We start from the raw sequence: 27,865 nt of genomic DNA on the forward strand, positions 1-27,865 counted from the left end.
GGCCGACCAGTCCTAACACTAACCTCTTAATGCCGAGCGCCAAGCGAGGCAGCTGTTAGTACCATTTTTGTAAGTCTTTAGTATGACTCGGCCTGGGATCGAACCCACGACCTCCTGCATACGAGGCGGACGTTGTAACCACTAGGCCACCGGAGCGGTTGTGTTGAGGTAAGGTTAAAGTATATATATATATATATATATATATATATATATATATATATATATATATATATATATATATATATATATATATATGGGGGGGCATTTGCTATGGATTCCATTGCTAGCTTTACCAATGGTATACGTACTGAATGACGTTTTCAGTATTCACGAATGGAGAAGTCTGTTTCAGTCAGGAAATGTAATCTTGACATGTTTTGTTAATCTACAATTTTAATTAATAGTATCAACAATAACTATATTACATTTTTGTATCATTTATTTCATTTAAAGTAACAATTTTCTCATATTTTGGATAGGATCAAAATTCCTATGCCTCCTATCAAAAGTTACTGGGGCTAGTCTTGTGTAGTATGTATTAGAATTTACCTAGGTATACACTAAGTAACTAACGTAATAATTACACATATATCTGAGTCTGATTAAAATCGAGATCTGCTTTTAATAAGATGTGACGGGCACCGATAATGGTTCATGTACTGGTGACTTTTGGAATTCCCGATCCCCTTATTTTCAGTAACCTATCAATAAAGCGTTGCCATTCATGTTAGGTTAGAAACGACGCGTTCCGAATGATGTTTCACTTTAATAAATGCGAAAGCTGAAATCAGACTGGTGAATCGAAAGGTATGCAGAAAATGACCTTGTTGTATTGGTCTCCACCTGACCTCCTTTAAGTCAAAGATCTCGATTTTAATCAGATTGACATGTCTTTCTGCTTCCAAAAGCACCGTAAGTAGCCATCAGCGTTGAATCAGATGGGATCATTCTGAAATCAATGATTACGAAATGGGCCTATTCCTGTTTTAAGCAGTCATGCAGCCTTACAATACGAAATCAATGTTCCCAGTAACGACTTTATGTATATAGCCATGCCTTTGGTTATTCTGTGCAATTCAGAAAACGCTGTCTAAAGTAAGAAACTGTAATACTGGCCAGTATCAAAACCAAAGAGCACTCTCAAAGATGCTGTGCGACTTTTAAACTTCATGAAACGTTTATTCTCATAGTTAAGTCTGTAATAAATGAGTTTTTGCACACAGAGCTTTGACAGCAATGCTGTCTTTTTGCTGTAAAAAAAGCCACAGAATGAATAAATATCCAAACTGCAAATAATAAAATCAAGAGAGACCGCATATACTACACTACGTGTAGGAATGCCCATCATTTTTGCATGCTTCCTGATATAGTGGACATCTTCAGCATTCGAAGATCACTGTTGTGTGAAAACGTTATTTGTAAAAGTAAATTTTTAAATAAGATGGTAACATCAAAGAAGTTAAAAATTTACAAACCTAGTTTATGAAATTTAAGTTGTATGCAACATATCACCAACTGACTTCCTGCACAAGATGCCATTTTCAGTAATGACATATTACCAACTGACTTCCATAATATTGCAGCGTTCTACTTCGGTTTTAGAATGGAGAACCTAGTGTATACCGTATGCATTGAACTTTCATACTTTTGAATACATGACTCTGATACAGGTATAACCCGTCATTGTTTAGGTCTTGATCTCACGACCTTTTAGATTATCTCTGACATTTAATACAACATATCAGATCAGTTGAAAAACCATCATAAAATAAATTTAACTCTTTGGGCAACCAGTTGTGCAGAACTTTGTTTATGATTTAGCAGTGGGAAATACTGCGCACGTGCTTTTTAAATTTGGCCATATCTCATCGGGTCATGGAGATTGTCGTCTTGCACGTGTTAAAGTTAACGGGTACATTTTAACAGAAAAATCGGTATTTTTGTTTTTTGTTTTCAATTGTTCATTGTCCCTACCGACCTGTTTAGATTCACGTCTTCTAATGTTGATGGCTCTTGGATGGTCAAATTTTAAAACTAGAAAGAATGCATAATGTGGATAAAAGGGCAGAATATGTTAGAGCTTGTATGAAATAAACCGGATATACTTTTGTATGAAAATCGATCGAATTTATATTTCTTACATTAATTTTGTAACTTACAGCTAACATGAGGTCGACATGATTGGCAAAGAAACTGTAACTCATGAAATATGATGCATACTAATTTAGTGCGTCTAATTTTAGTATACATGATCATTACAAAATATACATTGGCATTTATATCAATTTAATAAATAAATAAATAAATAAATAAATAAATAAATAAATAAATAAATAAATAAATAAATAAATACATAGATAACTCGCACATAAAGGAAAACGAACTCAGTTTTCATTTGTGCATTGAATGGATATAGCAAGCCTATAAAATATTAAAATAAACGGCTCCGTTTAAAATATATTGACTTTTTATATCAGATATTTCGAGTTTATATTTTCTGGTCTACGATAAGCGCCATGATGGATAATGTTATGACGTCAATAGGTCAGATCTGGTCTATCGATACAAAGGTCTACCGATTTGCAGTTACAATCAAGTTTGTTTTGGAAATATCGAGACCAGACTTCAAACAGATCAACAATGTTAAACTTAATAGTAAATGTTGAAAATAAATTCAGACGTTTATAAGGTCGTCCAATTTATGCAACGCACTGTGCGAATCCTGATTCTTTTCACGTGAGGCAAGAAAACTATTATTGATATCTGACGTAAGTTAGAAATTTTATAAAAACTACTGCGAGATACTGCTAAGAATTGCATATTTAGCATGAAAGACAACCATTTCCAGGAAAATTCAAAAGTTAGGTAAATCTGCTAAAACTTTAACTCATTTTTAATTAAAGTGGAACCTTGTCTCAACTGGAATTGACTAAGAAACGTCATGGTACAAAACTATAAATATACTACTTCGGCCCAATCGCCATATTGTTCGTTGAAAAGGTTCCGCTCCAGGGTTTTGCAATACCGCTGAACGCGGGGAAGTCAACAAGAAAAGTAGTTTGCTCTACAACTCTCACAATGTATATAACGTTAATATACACGTACATGTGTTTCACTTGCTTGAATTTACGTCGTTTCTGGTCACTATTAGGAAAAACCATGTGATGTCTACAGCAGGCAAGCTTGTAGAAAAAGGTTGTTTCCGCATGCTGGGGAAATATGCTAGAAATCGAACCAAGTACACTAACTTTTCTTGTTTTTTAAATAAAGAAGTGAACATTTATCGTGCAGGCATTACTTATTTATGAAAGTGTACTGATGAAATTTTAATTAATTAATAAAGGTATTGACTCTTGTTTTCTTAATTTACCTCTCAAATTCAGGAAGTGAAAAAAGTATGCGGAGCTAGCAATCTTCTACGAAACACAAATCAAAAGTAAGGTCTAGGTATGCACTCTCAATTCCAAATAAATTTCATTCATTCAGATACAAAACTAAAGAAAATTAAAGGTTCTTTAACCCTATTCACACTTCTGGGATATACACATTCCTTTTTGTTACCCCTTTCCCCTGGAAAGATTCATGCAGACGCCGATGAATACCGGAAGGGAAAAATCAAGGGAATACCTTTTCGTGCAACAATGCGAATGTCAAGAGTTGAACATGAGAAACCCCTTATAAATTTCATCCGGCACGATTTATCAGTTCTTCTTGAGAAAGAGACAAAGCGCTTCTTCAAAAAATATTGTTATTAGTATTATCTGTTATTCTGAATTTCACAATAAACATTGTTACACACGCACGCATGACGTCGGCCAATGAATACGTTGCTCGTAACATCCAATCAGAACGACGGATATATAGGTACATAATGGACGTGCTGGTTATGCTCAAATTACGCACCACGGTTTCTTTTCTGCCAAATGTTTAGAGCTGTTCATCAAAGACTGTAGCTGGCGATTTTATCTTAATTTCAGGTAAGATTAATCAAGTTTGTAAACTTGCGGAGACGTGGTACATTCGCTTTGTCCCTGTTTAATAAACAAATTTTCTACATTTACACTCACATAGAAACAGTAGTGCCTTACACTGCCTTTGTCTAGATGAGATTTGAAGAAAATCTTACCAGCTAAACCTGTTCAAGTTTGTCTCAGACATTTGGTACACTTTTTTCCTTTTATTACACACTGATCTTCACTTTGAGTGCAGAGTTTCTCATTCGAACGCTGTGGTGTCCAACCTGAGAGCTATACAAGTAAAATCAGGTACATGCTGAATACTTAAATGAAACTGATTTACGCCAGAATAAGCATTGCCAGATTTCTTGTTTAATAATATACGATGCCACAACTCGAACGTCAGGAGTAGCTTTTTGTTGAAAAATTAAGCACCGTGCAAAATGAGAAACTGTGCAATGGAACCACTGCTGTCCGGATACAGACAATCTATGTACAGACAATCCATATTACTACCTTCACATGTGAAGAGCTTACAAATATGGCGACATCCAGGCATCAATTAAATCCTCTAATGCGGAAAAGAAAAGGAGAAAATATCCCTTAAAAGAATGCTAAAAAGGCAGACCACGGTTTTTGTCATAAGCAGTTTGTTTTCCTTTAAATGTCTTTGGCACTAGATCAAATGCAATCAACGCTCATCTTGTTATTTTTGGCAACTAAAATCATTCTTTTTCCAAATGCAGTTTGAGGGCACAGTGAAACATCCTGAGTGAGAGGGTCATCAGATAAGGGAAATAACCCACTAGACCATGGTACTTGTGGTCATATGTAGATATACTGTAAGTGAAAAGGTTGTCCTTTTCGTTGTTGATGTACGTAAAATCAAAATCCTCCGAAAAAGCGCTATTTAATTGCTTGTACATCTCATCAACACGGTCCTTTACCACCGGCTGTCTCAGATCTGTGATACTGTCGCAGTATTTACCGATTTTCTCGTATAGTTCGTCCGTCTCTATTTTCAAAATGCATAACTCGTTCCAAAAAAACATAAATTCGTCCATTTTTGCAGGACCTCCGTCTCTTGGTGTACCGTTCCTGGGAAATTTGCATGCCATACGGTGTACCTTCTTGAAATGTTCGAGTGTAGATATTTCGTTTGGAACCATTTTTACTGCCAAAATCTGAATTAGCTTGACAGAATCCAGAAACGACTGTTGCTTACTGCTGAACCAGTCTCTATATTTTAGCTTCAAAGCGTTTGTCTTTTTCATGTGTGCCTTGATTTCATACTTCAAAAACTTCAGTTCGATCATCTTTTCATCGAATTTAGTTAGCTTCGGTGGACCGCTGGAAGTATAAAAAAAGACTAGAAGTAATGTTTTTTTTTTTTTAAATTTAAATTTTTGTTATTTGTTCTTTTAACTTGTAATAAAACCTTGAGACATCACCGTTAGGCTCCATAATTTGAATCGTCATTGACTCGAAACTCAAGATGGAAAGCTCAGTTTCATATATGATACTTGGAATGTGCCATACCAATTTAAATTTAGCATGCTAGTAACGGAATCAAATAAAAATGACCTTGCTAGGAGTTCTACGAACTTAACTTCATTTTCATTCACGATACATTTAACGCCAAAGTTCATTTTCATCCAATTTATATTTAACGTCAAAGATCATTTTCATCCAAGTTACATTTAACGTCAAAGTTCATTTTCATCCAAGTTACATTTAACGTCAAAGTTCATTTTCATCCATGTTACATTTAATGCTGATACCCGTTCTTATAGATTACGTTTAATATTAAAGCTAATTTTTATTCATGTTACCTTTAACGCGATTCCTAAGTAAAGTTATATTTAGCATCAATATTCATTTTCATACAAGTTATATTTAAGGTCAAAGTTTACTCTTATTATATCTGCATTTAACGTCAAAGTTCATTCTTATTCTAATTACATTCAACGTCAATATCCATTCTAATACAGGTTACGTATAACGTCAATTTTCATTATCATATAAGTATTATTGACGTCAATATTTATTCTTGTGCAAGTCCATTCTTATATAGGTTACATCTAACGTAAATAATTTCAGACTTTTAGACTCAAGTTGAATTTTGTGCGTAGGATGTTTTGAGAAAACACTGAGCCTTGACTGGTATAAAAGAAAAAAAAAGATGAATTCCGAGTACGTTCTTTTCTTCTCGAAAACTGGCCATCCCTTGAAAACCAGGTTTACAAAATAGCATAAATAGCATAGTCTTTCCAAAGTCTGTGCAAAATAATACATGAATTTGATATATATTACGCTTCTCTCATTTTACAGAGCCACCCAAGATCTGCTGTCACACAGTGTATCAGCAGTTCAAGCCTGATCGTACGAAATAATTGGTAGGAAGAACATCGTAGGCCCTGATCTGCCGGCACGTTATATTGTTTACAGTGTGGTATGTGTTATATACTATCCAATTTATAATAAAGTATAAAATGATATATTACGACACGTTATGACAAATTACATTTACTTTCATGCATTTTACTATGAAGATTTATCCATATTTAATATGTGTCGGATTTTAGTATGATGTGACACCGAAATGTATTTTCCTTGAAAACAAATGTGTGGAAAAAATCCTTTAGGTAATGTAACACGGAATTCCCACAAGAATACTGCTGCATCTTTAGGCCCTGGACGTATGACATTTCTATAACATCTTGGTTGTTGAACCAGCCTGCATATGGTACATACTATTAAATAAATAGAGAATTTATGGAATAGAGCATGCGGTATAGATCACGGTTGATCTAACCATGAAACTAATCATGTACTGCGCCCTTATAATGTTCAGTAAAGTTAAATTATTGCGTTAGAGAGAGAGAGAGAGAGAGAGAGAGAGAGAGATGTACAAGTAATCTCGATAGGTCAGGTCCATGGATGACCCTCTTCCGCCGCCCCAGGACGAGACAGTGGACCGGGAGGACAAGCTACTGTCCAAAGACATGCTGAGTCGAGAATCACGCATTCGGAACGATGATGACCCTGAAAACAGAAGAAGAAGAAAAAAAACGGAGAATTAAAGACCTATTCAAAGTACATGTTATGGTGACTTCTAGAGCGAATTGCAGTGACGTAAATCAGCTTGGGTTGTCCTTTCTTACAAGAGAGCCCTATGGTTGAGGTTGCGAAAGACTACGGCTTTTTCACTATGCAATCAACAGTTGGAACAAAAGACGTATATCCATTTGGATATTGATGTTGCAGTTTTGAAGACAATGTGTTCTCTATAGTTTTCTTGAAGAGCATTTTATTATATGATGTATTTTCTTTTGCGAATTATTATCTGGAATATGATTTTTTATGCAAATTTAATTTATATTGCGTGCTTGACTTTTACTCATGTTTGGGGATAAATTGTTGTGTGTGCCTGATTTTTGTCACGCTTGTAATTTATAAGTAAGTTGTTTACTGACATTTGAGTTCGAGGTCTAACCATATTTACAAACTCAGAATGATCTGAAAACGAACTTGTGACTCATGTCCTGGGCATTTTATTGTGCCTTAGGTCAAGTGAAATTAATAAATAAGAACGAGATAAACTAAAGTATTCATTCGTATTTTAAGTTCATTCTTTGGAATCATTTAATGCTGTACTCATATATAATTTAAGAGTGATCATTTAAACTGGTAAAGTGGTCATTGACATTTTGGACTAATGAACTGCTTTGGAATTATTGTGAGTTCATTCAAGGACATTCTGGATTATATCAGTGTGATACATCAATATTATTGGTATATCAGCACATTCCAGATTACTGGACTTCTTTCTTAACATTCTATACTTCTGAACTTATGATAAAACTTGTAGGATTCAAAATAAAGTAATTTCTTCTTAAATTTTCACTTTGTAACTTAGAGAAATAGATTATTTGTTAATTTTAATAACCCTTCGTTTTGCCTCTTCCTGTTACTCATTTTAAGATCAATGAGTAGTAACACATGTCTGCCTGAACTTTATGAGATATAAAACTTGTCTTGTTGACGGTATGGTATTTAAGATACAAATGGACTTTTTATTTCTCTTATATAGTAGAGTTTTATTATCACCTGGTTAGGAAACAGAAAAGCGGTCGAAAAGAAATGCTGATATATATATATATATATATATATATATATATATATATATATATATATATATATATATATATATATATATATATATATATATATATATATGCGCTGCAATGTCCAAGATATCGCATTATACGCCGATCGAGCTGGATTTATTCAGTTTGTGATGATTAGAAAGTATAAATAAATAGACCCCTATCTACCGGCGTATGAGTCGACAGCAGATCAGGTCTATGATTTCAGTTCGATTGGACTTATAGGCGAGTTTATACGTTTCTGGCTTAGGTTACAATTAACCACTCATATTAGCCTTAATTGAACTTCGTGATTTTACATATTGCGGATTCCATTACGCCCGAAAAGGGATCTTACTTTTTAATATGATGGCTGAATCAATACAAAATAAATCTTTTCATTTGACGTTAAGTTGCATAAATTGTTCAATTTATTACATACATATTAGCCGAACGTGGAACTTAACGTAATAAATTGACTTCAGTGGTATGTGCACTCGTGACACTTAATGTAGTAAATTGGCTTCAACATTATGTGCACGTAAGATACCTGATTTCAGTAGGCCATTCTATGCAAATTGCTTGTGTAATCATGCGTTATTTCTATACTTCCTCGTATAAAAACATGACCAGGTGTGAACAACGTAAACCCAGACCTCACGTCAAATAATGCATATAACCAGACTTTTCTCTTTCCTGGGAACAGACTGTCGGAAGCTAAGTGTATTTTGTGGTTTTCTCTTGGGCAATTCACGCCTCACGGTTACACACAAACGATAATTCATCGTATTTTCATTTTACCGAATGTGAGGTAACGCTCAAAATTGTATGTTTATATTCACTGTCGAGAAGAAAAAAGATTAAAGTTTGATTCAACGTTGACGTAAAAAGTCGAAATGAAGATCACGCTGGCATGTTTAATGAGAGGTTTCGAACACACAGCTGAATCATTCCTTATGCGCACCATTTCTTATGAGTGTCGATTCTTTAACAAAAGTCTTTTCCACTCGTGTTTCCTTAACATTTGACAGTTTCAATGTTCAATAAACATTTTGGAATCACAGATTATTTCGAGATCGAGGAAAACAAAATATGTCGAAATAATATTATATGCTTTCGGTGTATTCCGTTTTCTTTTGTTTTCTTAAATACATAAATTGCAAAAATAACCAAAGATCAGTTTTAAGCTTTAATCAAACGATCGATCGATCGATCGATCACTCATCAGCAAACCAAATAATTTTTCAGGCAATTATTTTATATATAAAAAATTGACGTTATGATCCTTCACAAGGAGAGATCAATAATGATATGACATTTATCAAGGTCATCAACAGAAATGATAGGTTTAATTAGGGACTCTCTTAGATATGCCCAAATTATAAAGAAATCTTCCTTCATAAATTACGTTATTTTTGAAAATTCTGCATCATACAAGCGATTATAAGACTATATACAAACCTTTGAACTATATATATACCTGCTTTTAATCCAATTTTAAATAATATAGAAACAGATACTATGTTAGAGCTTACAGTAATAACGATATATATATATATATATATATATATATATATATATATATATATATATATATATATATATATATATATATATATATATATATATATATATATATGTGTGTGTGTGTGTGTGTGTGTGTGTGTGTGTGTGTGTGTGTGTGTGTGTTCGCAATTTTTATCCTATGTCACGTGATATTCATGAGGGCATTTCCAGCTCATGTGTTGTCCGAAAAAGGTCAGTTTCTTACAGTTCTGAAGTTATAACTTAACATCTAGATCACCAACGTTAAACAAGAAGAAGAAGAAAAAAAAACTTGGGTACATATATCTCAAGAAGCAGTCGGTGAAGTAGAGCGGGAGTTTGTGGAATAAAGTTCTCCGTTTTTGAAGTGTATACGGTCGTACATCTTTTGTGTTTATTGTAGTTTTGTACTGTATGCGCATTTTCATGTCTTATTCGTTTGAAAATGACCATATGTACAAAAATTTTCCTAAAATATAATAATGACAGCATCATTATGTTTCTTCAATCATTGCATTCTTGAACACTGAAAACCTAAACTAAGACAAGGGAAGATATAGCCAAAGGGCAACAAGCAACCATTTTGTGTTTAATAAAACAGAAGGGCATTGTTACCTGATTAATGTCGCCTGACGTAATATCACTCTCACAGAAAGCGATAATGGGTTAGAGAGCAGTAATCTGTGCTATTCATGGGTTATTTAATACATCCGAATAATCTTGCAAGTACTGTAATCGAACATGCCAGTGCACGTAGCTAATTGATCGGTTAATGTAACTGACATAACAATACTGTTTAATTCTGTGTGTAAAATTAATGTTTAACTCTGTGTGAAAACTGTAACGGAGCCTATTAACATATTTTACGACTTCATTAATGTAATAACGCTAAAGTTACAGGCCTAATAATAATGTTTATAGACGTAAGAAACCAAAAAAGAAAATGTATCCTGTGTCAGCAAAAAAATCAATAAACCAAAGGTGTGATCGATCTAACTTTTGGATAGCTGTTTCTATTTCTATGCTGATCGCTCTGATGGCCTAGCAGTTAGAGTGTCCTCCTAGGATTCGGGAGGTCGCGGGTTCGAATCCCGGCCGAGTCATACCAAAAACTTATAAAAACGGTACTTGCAGCTGCCTCGCTTGGCGCTCAGCATTAAGAGGTAGTATTAGGACTGGTTGGCCTGGTGTCAGGACACTGTGACTCGAGTAACATCACAATAAACTGTCACACTGCATTGAAAAATTGTTAAAGCTATGTTAAACATCCAACACACACACACACACACACACACACACACACACACACACACACACACACAATTTATATACTTTCCATTTCCAGAAGACTTAATTATGACCACATCACTAGCATCCAACCAATCAAAAGAGCCATCTAATTCAATTGAGTAGATGATTGGCTGTTTTTATCAGTTAAAGGCCGTGGACTTTAAAACTGAAAAAAGGCCTATAACTTGTGATATTTGTTTAACTACTCAATATATATTTCTTGCTAATTGCATTTTGAAAAGTATTCCAAAGATATTCAAAGAATAATTTGAAGTAAATTCTGTGATAACTGAATCTGAGAATTTAAAGGCAATATGAACACCCGAATACACGTTTTCACTAGCCGAAAAAGGGGACAAGCCCTGTTAACCAGGATATTACACTGACGTGATTCAGAAGTTCTGCATCTGATCTGAGGACATTTGCAAAACAACATGAGTAGCCATGAGTGTTATAATGGGTTAGAAAGCATTCCCAAATATCATACTGAGTAAATGATAGATGTGTGCCAAAGAACACGTCAAATAGCCGACCTGAGCTGATATCGAACTCTGAACCTTTGATTTACACGTTAGACGTTTTAAAAACTTAGATAACGCGGCACTGAGAGAGAGAGAGAGAGAGAGAGAGAGAGAGAGAGAGAGAGAGAGAGAGAGAGAGAGAGAGAGAGGGAGGGAGAGAGAGCAAGCAATAGATGCGTTTAATATGTAGGCGTGAGTTTCACGTATTGACATTCAGAAAATCCCAAAATGATTGATTACAGAACGCCAACTGTAAATCCAATGAGAACTAGATGGTAAGAAAACGTATCACACAAAACAATACCAAACAATCGTTCTGAGACCTAGATGGTACGAAACGTAGCACAAACGGCAATGCCAAGCAGTCGTTCTGTGAAATACTAGGCCTTCCCTTCAAACAGCACCGTGATGCACGTTATATTGCTGTCGAAACTTAAATAAAATCCTAACAGTGTTAAAACTGGTTTTGTGTCTTGCTATCGTTTTCGCTACCCAAGTTTCCGATATGATAACCCTATCTACACCTTGGCGGGTCGAAAAGATACATGGGTTCTTTGTCATTGTGACATTAATTTGATTACATGAGTTGCCTCCCTTAATATGTAATGCCAACTAACCAATATCGTGGGGGCACCTGACCTAAAAAGGATACGTTGGAAGTTTAACATCGAAAGTTTGACTATGTACCAGAGGGAAGCCAATGCATGTGAATGTGAGTGAAATATAATTGTGCAAACACGGACTGTCACTGGAAAATTGTTTATTTTTCAGTCCATTCAAGTTGCGTGCTCCCTTTGTCTCGATCACGTAGAAAGTGTTCAAATTTGAAAAACTTAATTTTTATTGGGTGCGGTGGCCCGAATCACAGAAATATCTGCTCGATACGCCAAAGTGTATATAGGGTTATCATATCGGAATCTTGGCTAGAGAAGATGGTCATGCTATCAGCCAGTACTAATATTAGTTCTCCTACTTCATGAAAAGGGACACTAACACGAGCCCATATGTATCAATGGTGAAGCCAGGTGTGATTCATATCCGGCGCTTTTTCAGGATATTGTCAAACTGTATGAAGATGTTTCTTTTATTTCATATCAGAATTGCTGAATTTCATTGCAGAAATACTTGTAAAATAACGTCTATACGATATTTTTCTTTCGGATCGTCCGCGATATTTAGTTCATCTAATAACTTCTTCCATTTTGAGCCTCTTTTTCGTGTGCCATACAAAGACACTGCATCCTTATGTGGAAAATGTAAACAAATCATAGTACATGGTATGCAATGAATATCGTTTCGTAGAATAAACAAATATAGAACAGCATGACTTATTGGGAAAACGAGTTTACCGCGAGAATCCCTCATTATCTGTCATGGCGGACAGCGTGCAGTTTGCGTAACCATACAAATATATTTTATCTTATATTGGCTTAATAACTTTATTAAAAGTCCAGTTTCATTAGAGATTATACTTAGGGAGTATTTTTAACCCGATTATTATTTTTTGACCATAACAATACTTTTATTTTCTCCTTTACATGATACGGGTTGATTTTAAACCCTTGACCACGGCTACAGCATCGTTGCTAGCTGATATGCTAGCTCAAGACAGTCAACATGCCTTATTCGACAAACACGCAGAATGACTTAATGCTATAGTGGTAATTTAAAACAGAGTCAGACAGGGTACTATTATTAGCAATCAACTGTCCGTCGTTGGCGGGGTACTAATACGATCTTATATGTATCAACGGAGCAGCTGACTGGTTTACACCCATCGCTTTTCGCACACTGTCTGAATGTTCGAATATATTGCATACACATTAAATAGTGCTTTAAATTAACAGTAGAATTGCTCGGTTTCACAGAAGAAACAAGTGTAAAATAACATTTACCTTCTTTATACCAATTCTTTCTTTTGGATCGTCGGCTACATTCGTTCATCTAATACTACTTCCATCTACATGCTCGTTTTTCGGCGTGGCATATAGGACGCTGCTTCCTTATTTTGAAACGTAGTAAATATAGCAAGCTCTGAATAATGCGTCGTACGCTGTAAAATGGTTTACCAAACCCAATTTGGAAATTGATTCACCACGCGAATCTCTTGTTATCTGTCATGGTGGACAAAATAAGGTGGGTCTAAACATACCAATATAGCTTATATATGTATTATATTATGCTTCACTACTTTGCCACGAGTCAATTTCCTGAAAAATATAACCCTTCTTTGGTAAGTAGATTGTTGCTCAGTTCTTCTTTTTGACTGACAATATTTTTAGTTGCTCCATTAAAGGTACATGATGACTTCGTAGTCTCGACATGATTGAAGTTACATATAAACACGAATTAGTCCAAATTTGCCGTAACTTATTGTCAATTTGTTAATGAGTAATAAAGCTCTAGTGAATATATCGTGTTTTCCTTATATTTAAAATTAAAAAAACATAGCTTCAATCATCTTATCATGTACCAGTTGATATGTATATCTATATTTTTGGAACTCCTGGTACATAATTTTATTTAATTTTCGTAATTTTTATGTATGGTTGTAAACTGTATCCAATATATTTTGTTATAAATTGTGGTTGGATCCCATGTCAGACATGTGTAAGGGGTAGATCCTTTCTGTTGGTTCTTCTGTTTGTTTAGTTTTTTTCTCAAATACCATTCTGCGCAGTTATCTAGATTGTTGAATGTACTATGTCTACAGCAATTATGCAAGACCTGGAGCGTATCTGCTAATCAATTGCTATGTATACAAATTATACACCAAAAACCTACCAAAGTTTTTTTGAACATGACAAAATTCTATACACAAACAGCATGTGAAATTATGACATTTCGTTTTACGACTTACGTCACAAAAATAACAGGCATAAAAAGGGATAAAACCAGTCTGCCGGTAGCCGGTTATACTAGAATGAATATATACAAAAGCCTACGTTTTAAGAACTTATTCTATAATCGACATGAGATGAATGCAGGTTTGAACTTAAAACTATGATTAAATAATTAAGCCTATTTTAATACAACGAATCAAAGAGGAATTTAAACATAGTAATATTTATTGGAATAAACTATGTTTGTTTTTTTACAGTGCGACTATTGCACGATATAAGCCTACTGTCTGCAAACCCTTTCTGAAGAAATTGGCTGTTTCTAGATTCTTAAAGTGTTTAAAAGTACAGAACATGACGAAGTTGAAGAACTCCTCTCGAGAACCAAAAGTGTAATAATAAAACCATGCATATATTTATATGTTCAATCAAAATCTAGAGTATCAGATATGTAGTTCCCGTAACAGTCGCACTTGAACTTGATCCATACACTAAACTTTCAGGTGATGGTAATGCAAACTCAAGGTTTTGCAGGTGCAAAAGTAATCCCAAGTTTTAACGTACTTGAGTGAAATTATCAAATCGAAAATAATGCTTAGATATGAGAAAATCACCATCACAACGACATTTTAATTAACAGAACGTGTAAAATGGAATGCATAGAGATTTATCAATCAATTCTTTATAAAGTGTACGGTACAGGAGTAGACTCAGAGAAGAATGCTTTTAGGTAAAGTGGAACCTACACACAGTTTGATAATTTATAGCACCTAGGAGAACAAACAATGGACATATTCTGTATATCGAGTACCTTGGGAGATTGGATAGCGGAAAGTCAATATTTACTGTCGAAAGATCGAATGGCGGAAATTGAAAGAATCGGAACGCAGGTGCGTCATTTTAAAATAAAAGTGGAAGGAAAACAACCTGACGACCACATCCCTCGCTTTGCACATCTGCTGTCGTAGATTCGATCCACGAAGATGGCACATGCAATATATAGTTATATTTAGTCATTTGTAATTTCTTTTATGCTTAACTCATATTCAAGGTCTACATGAATCCATTAATGCTGCTATGAAGTGTACCACCCCGATCTCATCCTTGAAATACCCTTTTTATTCATCTATTTAAAACAAGGTGGTAATTTTTGTTTTAAAATTGACTTGAACGAAATCCAGATTCTTCCTGAAGTATATTTGTTCTCTTTTTATTATACGCTTGCTTATAAGACTTAGACCAACAGTGTACAGTACTGATATAAATCTCGCAAACATCGATATAAAATTTCGTATAAAGCTTAGATCTACTTCACACACACACACACACACACACACACACACACACACATATATATATATATATATATATATATATATATATATATATATATATATATATATATATATATATATATAAGTGTGTGTGTGTGTGTGTGTGTGTGTGTGTGTAAGATACTGCTTGCCTCTTTGTTTAATTCTTATTTAAATCTGAGGATACAACTTTTCTGATTCAGTTAAGTATGACTGCGTTAAATTATGGATAAATTCATATGTGCCTTTGTAGTTCTATCTTCATTTTTATTTTGTCGAGGATATTAAGTTAATTTGTTTAATGTATTGTAGTCCCTAAACCCAGTCAAGTGGAACTGCGGGAAATTGTGTAGAAACATGTAAATTAAATTTTCTTATTTTTTTATAAATACAATGAAATATTAAAAAAACGGACTGTACTGGTCCGTTGTAGGTCATTGTAAATGTTGATTCAAAAACATTTTGACAAATTTCTGAAGACTATAACGAGAAGGGCTGCTAATATTACAGACAAATTGATAATATCATGGTAAAGTCTATTATAGCGAATTCAATGATGAACATGTTCTTCAAAATTCATAAAGCACTGCCACCCATATGTAAAACATTTAAATCTAGGGTCATGGTCCTTATCTCAAATGCAATGCAACGGGTTATATTAAACCACACACGGAATATAAATTATGGAAAAAAGTGTATACTGTCCACAATAACATGTTAGAGAAAACTTGAATACAGGGCTGGCAATACTTTTGAAACTCAGTCAATACTACCTAATAATGTTTAAAAATATAATGCTAGGGATAATATGATCGATCATAAAGAACAGTTATTACTATTAGTAGCGGGTCATTATGTGAACATAACTCTGTTTGAGAAAGCCATTAAATCCGTCAAACGCATAAATAAGACAAACTGATCTGCAAAGATAATTAAAAAGTGCTTAGATTCACCGGCAGTGTCATATAAATTTGAACAAAGGATATATCAAGGCTAACAAACGAATTAAACCTGCCATTTGTTTCGTGATTCATTGGTACAATAAAAGCCGTATTGGGGACAAAGGAAATGTATTACACCAGTTTTTATTTTGTTATCACCAGGAATAAAGGCCATTGCTAAAACAGTTAGTAATTATACTCTTACACGCCAAACTATTCCGATATGACGAGAGAGAGAGAGAGAGAGAGAGAGAGAGAGGGGTGGGTGGGTGGAAGTATCATAATGCTAATTTTACGCACATGTCAACTTATCTTAAGTTGGAAATATTTCGATTTATTTTAAGTCATGGACTAAACCTGTTGAAAACTTATAAATCTGTCCCTGAAAAATATACAGAAGTATTGTTTAATTGACGCTGACTGTAGGTACTGACGCCAAAAACGTGGCTTCTCCATTTTAAAAAAAACAACATATTGCTAAGTTTGGTTCCTCAACTTTATTTTTCTCTCTATGCATTTCAATTACTTTTGGCGTTTGTCTTATCCAAATTCACATATGAATGGTTGATTAAAACATGCAAACAATAAAAATTTGTTGATGTGAAAAAACAAAAACCTCGGAGCACTGGAAAAGTACTTGACATCATCCAATACACCAATAGAAACATTCTCATCTTTTTCCTTCGCATGCTAGTAATATTGGTAATTTTGAAATGACCGCATGTCTATGGTTGTTATAACTTGAATGACGTAAAAACGACCCCACTACATGTCACGACCAATAGAAAGGTAATCAACAGTTTTAATCTCTCTCTCTCTCTCTGAAAAACATTTGGGCACATTTACTCTAATTATGCTTAATATCTCACACTTACTTTAACTCATAAATTGTCAACTGTAAGCCCAGCCCCCCCCCCCCATCTTAAATGTGTTTTGGGAAATATGAAAAAGGAAAAGAAGATGTCTAAGGTTCAGCCTGAATTGATTCGAGACATCTATACATACCGCTTTGTCGAAAAAAAGACTACTCGGTAGAACAGCAGTGATCTCCTGTAGTCATTCGTTTGCAAACAACAGGTATCTGCCTTGTTTTGATGGCACAGAGATAAGCAAGCAAATGTTTTACCGAATATTAATAATCTGTATAGAGAGCAATGACACAAAAACTTTATGTTGCCAAATTTTCATGAAGACCGCGGGAACAGTTTATTGGAGAAGCATTGCGAAGTGATGATGACACGATCTGCATTTAGAAGTTGATCAAGACTACCCCTCTCGCTCCAAAAAATAGCACTAAAGATGACAACATGTTAAGTACCCATTGGTTAGAGCTCAAGAAAAAGCTAGGTGTTTGCAGCTTCGATATTCCAAAGCTAATTCCAGGCCTGAAGGATAAGGTGCATTTTTCATTCACTACAGCAGCAACAGCAACAACAACAACAAATGAAGTAGTGTAAAGATCCTGGTCTGGAAAGAGTAAGAATTCGCCTTTTTTCAAATTAAAGCAAGAAAAAAAGAAGAAAAACTTCTATAAATGAATTAAAAAAGAAACGGTGGAAAATATCAGGAAGCGAGTGAACGTAGAAATAGGCAACAAACGTGACTGGCGATAAAGCAAGTGGCTGGTCCTGGTTTTGTCGTGATGAAGATATTTGATGAGAACCTAGTAGCGATCCAAAACAAGAATGCGCATATTGTATCGGTTTTGCTAATCGGAAACTGTCAAAGCTATCCTTTTTTTAACCCTATCTTATTATATATTGTCTTTCATAATATTTTTTTCCATTTAATTTTCGATCCAATTTTGAATATCATCCCTGCATCGACAATCTCTAAGATCACCTGTTTATGTCAAGAGCAACAAATTAGTCCCAAGCACGTGACCCGATTACTTTATTAGTTTCATGACTTAATGAAGTCAGTCTAATACATATCTTGGAAGTAATTTAAACAAAGCATAATTCTTTCAAAAAAGTGTGCTAATATGTGTTTTTTGCAAAGTGTTAAATTACCTATGCTTATTAGGGTACCCCCGTTGTCAAATCTTCATAGCTGGAGGTGCATAGATTCGCACATTGTAAATCTCTTAAAAATATCGGAGGTAAGAAAACCTTGCTTGTAGATCTCAGTACCATAATGCCTAAATAGAAGTGATCGGTTTTAAAAAAAAAAAAAGGAATTTGTGTCGTTTGTTCGTAAAGTTGAGACAGAAACATCGGCTGTAAATCGTCGTCATTGAAATATATAGTCTGAACTACTTTTGTTCATACTTAACAGTATGGCGACGGAAGGAGACAAAGTCACAATCGGAATATCATCGGCCTTTTTTATCGTTACATCTGTATTGCGCTGCAAATCATCAAACACGTCAAACTGTAGTATATTCCTACAACCTCTTCCGAAGTTTTTTCACGACCTTACGGAAATGGCCAACCGATGTTCCGCTCGATCCTGATTGAAGCATAACCAGCCTTAACTGTTACATGCTATGATACTATGTAAATTGTGACCATTTTAAACTGACTTCAAGCGCGTTGTAATTACATCAAAATAACTTTATTGCCATCGCAACTATTCCACATGTCACTAATCAACGTAGCAATAATAATAGACTTTTAAACCAATAATTTGTTTTCCATTTTGTTTTTTTAAATTCAGATGTTTCAGGAATAACCAAAAAATGTTAGAATACAGGTATTTTGTGAATGTTGAAGTGTCGACAAGTGTTATTTGCAAAACATCATGAAGATCTATTCTTCGCAAATCTAGCTAGATGTTCATCCGCCAAAAATTTGGGAAGCATGAATACGATTACTTTCTAGTTTCCGAGAGTCGAAACTTTTCGATTCGAAAAGAGACGACGATGTTCCGAGTGGTCATATCCATAGACTACTCTTGAGTTAACGTATTTTGCACAATATTTGACTGTTTTAAAAAATATAACATTCAAGATTATCCTCACTGGTGGTCCTGGTTATTTAGATATTGAGAAAAAGACCCTTTACTTGATGGATTTAATTTGGCTTGGAGAGGATACAGCTGCGCTTACTTTAGACGTGCATCTCTCAAAGCATCGCTGGCATACCAAGAATATATGCCTATGCCCAGTATCTGTATGGTTAGTCAGTGACGTTATTCACACAGTCACGTCATACCCATCACGGCCAGTTTGGAAATTTTCGCCTGAACTGCACCGAGTTATTGGTGGATACACATCAGCGTGGTGCATTATGGGAATAACGTATGGATATTCCGTTCTTTCACTAAATATGGCAATATGACAGTTATGTGAGATCTTACGAGCACTAGAGGGGCCCCGAGTGACCGAGTGGTCTAAAGCGATGACCGTTACGGATCACTGCCATCTCACCTCTGTCTGCGTGAGCTCGAGTCTCAGCCTCGGCTAACGTTGGTACGTGAGAAAGCCAGGCAGTAGCTTATCGTGGGTCGGTGGTTCATCCCGGGGTTTTCTAGGGTTCTTCCTCCACCAATTATACTGGCCGCCATGTATAGCATATCATGTGCTGAAAAATGACGTTAAACCCAACAACAACAAGAACAACGTGCACTAGAAGGGTAATGCAGTTTTCAGCGAAGAACTTCAGAAATAAATTCGGAAAGAGAAAAAAAAAAGATATATTTTCAATTCATTTATTGCACTTTCACGAGCTAGTATGAGACACCCTTACAAAATTCAAAACTGATACATTAGACTAGTTAACTGGTCGACCACATGGGAGATGTCACTTCAATCAACTATCTGGCTTAGACAGTGTATTGTTTTCTTAATGTCTTATTCTAGTCAGTTACATGAAAACAGCATAGAAGTGTGCCGGCATAGTACTTACTGCAAATGCAAACGACATCCCCTTGCAATTGTCCCTCTTTCAGAACATTGGCATAACTACCGTTATAGCTGGTACAGCCGTGCTATGGGACCACGCCGTCTTGGGGGATCGGCCTAACCAGGTCAGGTCTAAAGTGACAGCAAAGATGGGGGGGGGGGGGAGGTACAGAAAGTTTGCTGTGGGGCCCCATTGTGAGAAGTATTTAGTTTAACATCTGTGGAATGGATTCATGGTATGATGGTAATTGTGTTGTTTATTTAGTCATTTTATTTTTCCCCCATGATCTTTACACTATGCAGATTTTTTTCTCGCCGAATTAGATTATAATGGACTTTCGGCCATAATAGGTTTTTTAAATATGGAATTCCACATAAATTTATTCCAGCGATAAGTACCCCACTCTCCTTTGGGAATTCTTATAAAAGAATATTAACTGTTTCACTAAAAAAACAAACACAGTTTTGAAAAACGAGGGAAAAAACAGGAAAACAGGAAAAAGTTACTCCTAAATTACCTATTGTCCTTTTATTAAACTTTCAATATAACAATTAATTTATGTCTTTGAAAAATCAATTTAATGTCGACAAACGGTCACTATGAAAACGAAAAAGAAGAGGTTCAATCGCATCCACAATGCAACTTTAGTTTTTATTTTTCTCAACAAATGGCACGTATCAACATGATTATCGCATATATTAAGTTAGTAATGTTAACGCAACGGGAATTCATGTATAAGATTCTCAAATCCTATCGGCCCTCACTTGTTTACATTTGAACCTTATTTTCTTTGTTTATTTCATAAGCGAGAATAAGATAGTCGTTCTTTGCAAATAACTGAAACTACACTCTTTCTTCATACCGTGTTTGCAAAAACAGGATATAACTTTTTCATCGTTTAAGTGACACTCAGTGACCTCTACCAACGTATTATCGCTTTTGTACCTATAGCCAATCCATACACGTAAGTTTGACGTCATTGCTAAATTTCATGATAACACCCGTTATATATCATGATTAGGACCGTTTGTCTTTTTAGGAAGCCATGGAGAAATAAAAAAAAAGGGGGAGGGGAGGGGAGGGGAAGAAACTTATAACTTGTAAAGGTGAAAATCGTATAATCATGTAAGATATGTTGTAATAAAACGTTAACTTTCCTCAAGATTGTTACGTGAGGATAAAAGGGACGAAGTCACGTGTTTTAACTTTATATTTTGTTAATTAAATTATTGTAATTATACAGTATTTGTCAATTGGGAATGGAAAAGAGGCAATTTATGAATCTAATTTAAAACCTTTGATCCACCACCACCATCATCAACTTCTTTTTCTTCTTCTTTCTAGGACTCGCGGTAGCTCACTTGATACAGCGCCCGACTCGTAATTCTAGGGTCGCGAGTTCGATACCGTCCCAGGCCAGCCCGGATCGGCTACCTCGTCGCGTCCTTGGGAAAAGAACTTAGTTCCGATTTCCTCGGATTGATATAGCCAATCGTGTCTTAAAAGTGTCCTTAAGACCATCAAAAAAACAAAGAAGACAATTTTCTATTTCTGTTTCTTTTAGCAAAATATAAGCAACCATATCTGATATTATTGCATACCGTATCACTCAACAAGAACACGGTACATAGATTTGTGTTGATATTAGCGCTTAAGTTATAAGTGGAATGTCTGGTAATAACATGTACATATACAATTACATAAAACGATAAACAACCAAATAAATAAAACGGAGCACAGTATAATGAATACAGATGTTGCAGGACAACAATTATTATCCGAATCCTGCTTTCCAGATCAGAATAGGCAATTGGTATATTTTTCCATTCAATTGACTGTAAAAAAAATTAATTTCGAGAATGTCCAGTAAATTGTTTTCTTCATTCGCGCTGTATGTCAGGCGCTTTTTGAAAACGGACTTGTACATTCAAACTATGAACTATGAACTAAGCTGAATATAAAAGAAGAATGTGAAATTCGATCCAAGACGGTTAAATCAAGGTGAATTTAGTACATGTTGATTGCATATTGTTTGAGCCACCGGTCACAAGTTTACGCGGAACCGCAATAAGCAAGATAACCTTGGTGCTACAATTTTCTAAAATGGTGCCAGATAACGTACTAGATTTCGATCACTAAACAAATCAAATAGGTGACTTGGACCAACCCGTCAGCAACCTATTTTTTTCTTGGTGCGCATTAACTTTTTTTCCTTTCCTTCATTTCGAACAAAAGAGACCCTGGCATATTCATGGTTGCAGATGTAGCCTGTTAGGATTGTCTCAAAATTGCAGAAGATGTGCCAATACAACAGTGAAATGATTGTTTTGGTGTGATATACATGTATTTACAAGCTACGACAAGCAGTTATTGCCTGGGTGACATGTCTGTTTTACTAGGAAGCCAATAGCTGTGAACCCTATGGAATGATATCATGTTGACTCTCCATAAAGTAAAATACCCAGGATTAAATACTGACAGGAGAAAATACCCATCAAATGTAAGTCATAAATGGACAAATAACTGAAAATTCTACCTGCAAGGCATTTATAAATTGAAGGTACGGGTAGACGGGACCACTGATTGTTATAAAGCCTGTTTGATCCAGGGCTTGGCAAGTTCTTCCACCAGAATCCAGTCAGTCATTGATTCTCAGGCCACTGGTACTCTAGTTATTAGCTACTAGTTTCAGATAGTTTTCCCCCACGAAATTTAAGTTATTTTCAAATTATCTGGATTCAGTCTGGATATTTCTAAACCAAACGGATTTTTTTATATATGTAATTATCCCTATTTAAAGTTTGCATGTAGTCAAATAAATAAATAAATAAATAAATAAATAAATAAATTTAAGCGATATTTGTCGATTGAGTCGCTGTATACACAGGGAAAGACGAATTATACGAACATAACATAAACACATTTTGCTTTGTACACGTATTATTTTACCATGTTTCACGTTGTCTGCACTTCAAAGATGCTGGCCTTTTATTGATAAGCAGGGTGGTAATTGCACGAATTATTACTATTTTTGTGGCTTAAAAATATATTTTGCTAACAGTGTATGAACAACTCTATTTTATACATAATCTGTGTATGGAGAGAGAGAGAAAGAGAGAGAGAGATTTAATGCGAGCAAATTCACGCACAATGCATCACGAATAATCAAAGTTTTTCATTTGCACAAGAGTGTGCTGTATACTTTACCGCGGTATAACCGGTGTTTCAGTAATACCGCATCGATTGATGCATCGAGTGGAGTGCGAAGTCAGATTTAATCACAAAGTACAATATCCATCAAGAGCCTAATTTCCGATCTAATCCAAGGAAAGTACATTACCAAATACGGTCATCGAGTTTTAAAATAATTCGTCTGCTAAAGGAAACTGATCACTTTAACCCCCCAGATAAACACAGTTATCCAAGGTAGACGATTCGGTGGTCTGATATGGAATATACTGTTGATCGTCACATTTAAGTATTTTTCTGTAAGTCAACAAGATTATACAAGGATTACAGTGTTTGTGATGGAAAAGATAGTATAAAATGCTGGTGGTGGGGTGCAGAAGCAACACGGCATGTATGTATGTATGTATGTATGTGATTTTGATTTTAACATAGCTTTTTACAATTGTTCAGTCATATCGCTACGATTTCTGTAGTGTGGCAGTTTAGAGTGATGTCCAGCACTGGGGCATCATGCCGCAGGCATGTAGCATGATGTCCCACCCAGTCACATTATCCTGACACCAGGCCGACCAGTCCTAACACTAACCTCTTAATGCTGAGCGCCCAGTACTATTTTTATAAGTCTTTGGTATCACTCGAACCCCGACGTCCCGCATCCGAGGCGGACGCTCTAACCACTAGGCCACCGGAGCGGTCATGTATGTATGTATGTATGTATGTATGTATGTATCGATAAGTGATGGATGGATGGAAGGAAGGATGAAAGGAAGGATAGATGAATGAAAGATGAACAGACGGATTGAAAATCGTCTTTCCTTGAATATATGGATCCATCCGAATACGTGAAAGTCAATATTTCATTCATTTAATTAGAAAAACTCTTATATTGTAACAAAAGCTAGTTGGTTTATTGTAAGACATTTAAAAAGGGGATTCTCATCCCTGACAGTACTATTTTCGAGTCTAAGGAATAAAACTGAAAGAAAAATTGCTTTGACTTAACCGTTTTCAATGGATAAGAAATCAAATATAATTATGTGCGATCTAAGTATTGAAACGCGCGTAAGTGTATTCACTACTGACTCACCGATTTGCGTACAATACAATAATGTGTTTAATAGCGCACAGTTCGTCAAAACCATCCATCATAAGTGATCTATAGGTACATAAACTTAACTATATAGGTCAATTGACTCAATAAGATACCATACTTAGGAAATTGACATCTACAATTGCCGTGTCACTTAAGAGTTGTACATAGTAGGAACAGGATATCACAGTGAAAGCCATATTTTAAAATTGTATTTTTCGTGTCACAGGGAAAGCCTATCTTAAGGTTGTATTTTTCATGTTAATCTTTTCTTGATTATTACACAGTTATTGTCCTATATTTTACCTTTATTTTGTTCAATTTACCAACACGTCTGTTTCAAGAAGTTTTCTGACAACAATGAAGAAAGTTAGTAGTTTAGATGATCGGAGAACATTAGATAAAAAATATATAAAATACACATAGTTAAATGTCTAAGGCTAATGCCTTATACGTGTGTGTGTGTGTGTGTGTGTGTGTGTGTGTTGAGTCTGTGTGCTGTGCGAGCGAGTATATATCCAAGAGTATTTTTGTAAAATATTATAACTTAATAAATCCGATAAACCCGTCTCCAAAATTACCTGTGGTAAAATTGTAAAAAAGAAATGGTATATGTAATTACAAGACCGATGTGAGTTTAACAAGTATACTAAACCAATCTGTTTTCAGAAATAAAATAGAAATTAATACCTACTTCAAGTGGTAACCTGAGGAAAAGGGCAAATCAAAAGGTTTTGGTTTGGTTTGTTGTTTTACTGCACAACAACACAAGCAAGTTAACTAGTTGAGTGCCAAGTTCTAACCTGTGTTGATTTCGATATATGGAGTTATCAACACCCCTTAGATGTAAATGATCACTGATACCACAAACATAACCAATTTTCTCTTTGTTTAACTCCGTAAACCCCACCCACCCCCAAAAAAAACCCAGTTTACCGTTGCTACTAGCGATAAAGGTTTTCTCGGATAAATAGAGCTGGCTTTTATCAACTCGGCAATATTGTAATACATCACAAGGATTAAAATACTTTTCTGTTTAATTACATAGTAAAGCAGTGAACAGAAAATGACGCCAAATACTTTAAAACTATAAAAGATACATTACAAGTACATTACCTGTGTATAAATCCATCGTACAAACGGTAGTGTTCACTCCACTCTCTTTTGAATACACAAATGCCGCTCTATTAAAGAGAGATGGACTGATCAGCAAAATAAGTGACTTGTGTATTGAATACCTATACAACCAGTTTTTCTATCCGCCAGATAAATTATTATATCAACCTTGGACGCCTGATATTGTAGTCAGATCTTTGGGACAGGTATTGAAAGCCAGTGAAGAGCTGTCAGAAATCGAATACAATAGGCCCAATTATTGATGTTTTCACGTAGTTGCTTAATAATCGACGAATGCAATTGTTTGTCAACGACGTTTTATAGCCCATGTATGCCATGAATGAAACACTTAAGGGAAAAACTAACGTCTGAAGAGAAGAACTAATAATACTCCAGGAACTATCGTTGATGAATTTGTAAATTGAAACCTATTTACATGAAACATATAAAATGACCTTATGCTAAAGTTTAAAGCCTGTTATTAAGAGAGAGAGAGAGAGAGAGAGAGAGAGAGAGATCTATGAGAGTTGTTAACTTGAGCTCAAAACGGATTAAAAATTGATTTAAGTATAATTTACACAATTCGAAGTTGGTTGTTTTTGTTGTAATAGGAAAAAAAATGGCACACATAATTCCAGTGGAAAACAACCAAACCAAAATACGGGCATGACAAGCGCAAAACATTATTAGAAAACACTCAAAATGACAAATCTGAACTATCCTAAACTTCCAATGGTGTTAAAATTCTACAAATAATCAAATTCAATCAACAGTCAACTAGCACATACCATTCATATTCTATCACGTTCGTATTCTATCCTACATCCGCATCAGTCCGGGTCGGCTACCATTGTGTGTCCTTGCGAAGAGCACTTAATTTTAATGTCTCGACACTAAATATCCTACTTGTGTTGCTATGCCGTAAAACCCCAAATCAAGCCAAATATAATCTGCAGTCATGACGTCACCTCATAAATATGGTATGCCATTGTGTGGCATATCACCTATTAGTGTGAGATAACATTGTGATGTCACTAATCAATCAAAGGTTTGTGTCGTCATATTTATATATATATATATATATATATATATATATATATATATATATATATATATATATATATATATATATATATATATATATATATAACACTTTTGCTCAATAGATATGAATTTACGAGACTCATTGAATAATGCATTATGTCACACAATACCAAATCATACGGCATTAAGTCATGATTGCTTTTGCGAAAACCACAATAAACTAACACTCATGTAGAATCTTTTACATCCAATAGGCTATTAGTCTTTCCGGAAACGGACGATTTAAAAGCATGAGCGAAAAGTGCTATGTTCAATTTTTTAAATATTATTATTTGTCTCATATCGTGGGAACGTTAAATTACCGTAAGAAAAACTAATAAATTTGCTGAACATGTAACAATATTTGAGTGTATTTTTATGAAACAAAAAGCTCATCCCAATCATTGTTTGACAAAATATACAGAATTTTCGCCTTCCTTGTAGGAAATGGAGGTTTAAATCTCATGCTGTCGTTTGAACTCTCTGGATTATGGGATATATTTGTGAGACTCATTTCCAATTCTGAAGAAATAAAAGGGAACCACCGATAATGGAAATCATCGCAGTATTGAGAAAAATGTTTATTGTCACCATTATTAATATTTACGTAAATGCGAACTTCTAACAAAGAAACATGTCAACAGGGGAAGCAAAGAAAAATACGAAAGTGCCTAATTTGTCAAAACAAGTTGTGAGAAAGCGCGTTTTTAAGCACACGACAGGGTTACTTGTAAAGTAGATCCACAGCAATAAAAAGCGATTTTAAAATTTCAAAGGAAAAAGGCGGGTCAAAAACTGCACCTTTTAATCCTGTTATTTGATGAATTACTGTTTGAATAATAAAGCTTTTAAACTGTATTGCAAACTCGAGCAACATTACCATATGCTAATGTTAATAAAACAGTGAAATTGAAAACACGTTTTATTGTCAACGTCGAAATCTTTACCCGTATACACCACTTTTGAGGATTTTATCGCTCAAATCTAT

The 27,865-nt window shown here is 34.9% G+C and overlaps 1 protein-coding gene across 3 annotated transcripts; it reads right to left on the reverse strand.

The window, feature by feature from the left end:
* Positions 1 to 421: 421 nt before the first annotated feature.
* LOC149797576 (uncharacterized) lies at positions 422 to 26,716 on the reverse strand. Of its 3 annotated transcripts, XM_089962475.1 has the most exons (4): positions 26,583 to 26,697; positions 25,795 to 25,862; positions 6,869 to 7,001; positions 422 to 5,306 (listed from the first exon to the last, which is right to left on the reverse strand). In XM_089962475.1, exons 2-4 carry the CDS (start codon positions 25,808 to 25,810, stop codon positions 4,682 to 4,684), a joined length of 774 nt encoding a protein of 257 aa, XP_089818601.1. In that variant the 5' UTR covers positions 25,811 to 25,862; positions 26,583 to 26,697; the 3' UTR covers positions 422 to 4,681. The 3 variants fall into 3 exon arrangements, with proteins under 3 accessions (XP_089818601.1, XP_089818602.1, XP_089818600.1); XM_089962476.1 differs by lacking the exon at positions 25,795 to 25,862 and having other exon boundaries at positions 26,583 to 26,716; XM_089962474.1 differs by lacking the exon at positions 26,583 to 26,697 and having other exon boundaries at positions 25,795 to 26,064.
* Positions 26,717 to 27,865: the final 1,149 nt, after the last annotated feature.

This window comes from Sinohyriopsis cumingii, chromosome 6 (genome assembly GCF_028554795.1).
Source record: "Sinohyriopsis cumingii isolate HCF-2022 chromosome 6, ASM2855479v2, whole genome shotgun sequence".
In the NCBI taxonomy this organism is placed as follows: Eukaryota; Metazoa; Mollusca; class Bivalvia; order Unionida; family Unionidae; genus Sinohyriopsis; species Sinohyriopsis cumingii.

Coding starts and splice junctions, on each gene's coding strand:
- LOC149797576 (XM_089962475.1), bottom strand. Junction 5,307..6,868: donor CTGACCTATCGAGATTACTT/GTACATCTCTCT, acceptor TTATACTTCCAG/CGGTCCACCGAAGCTAACTA.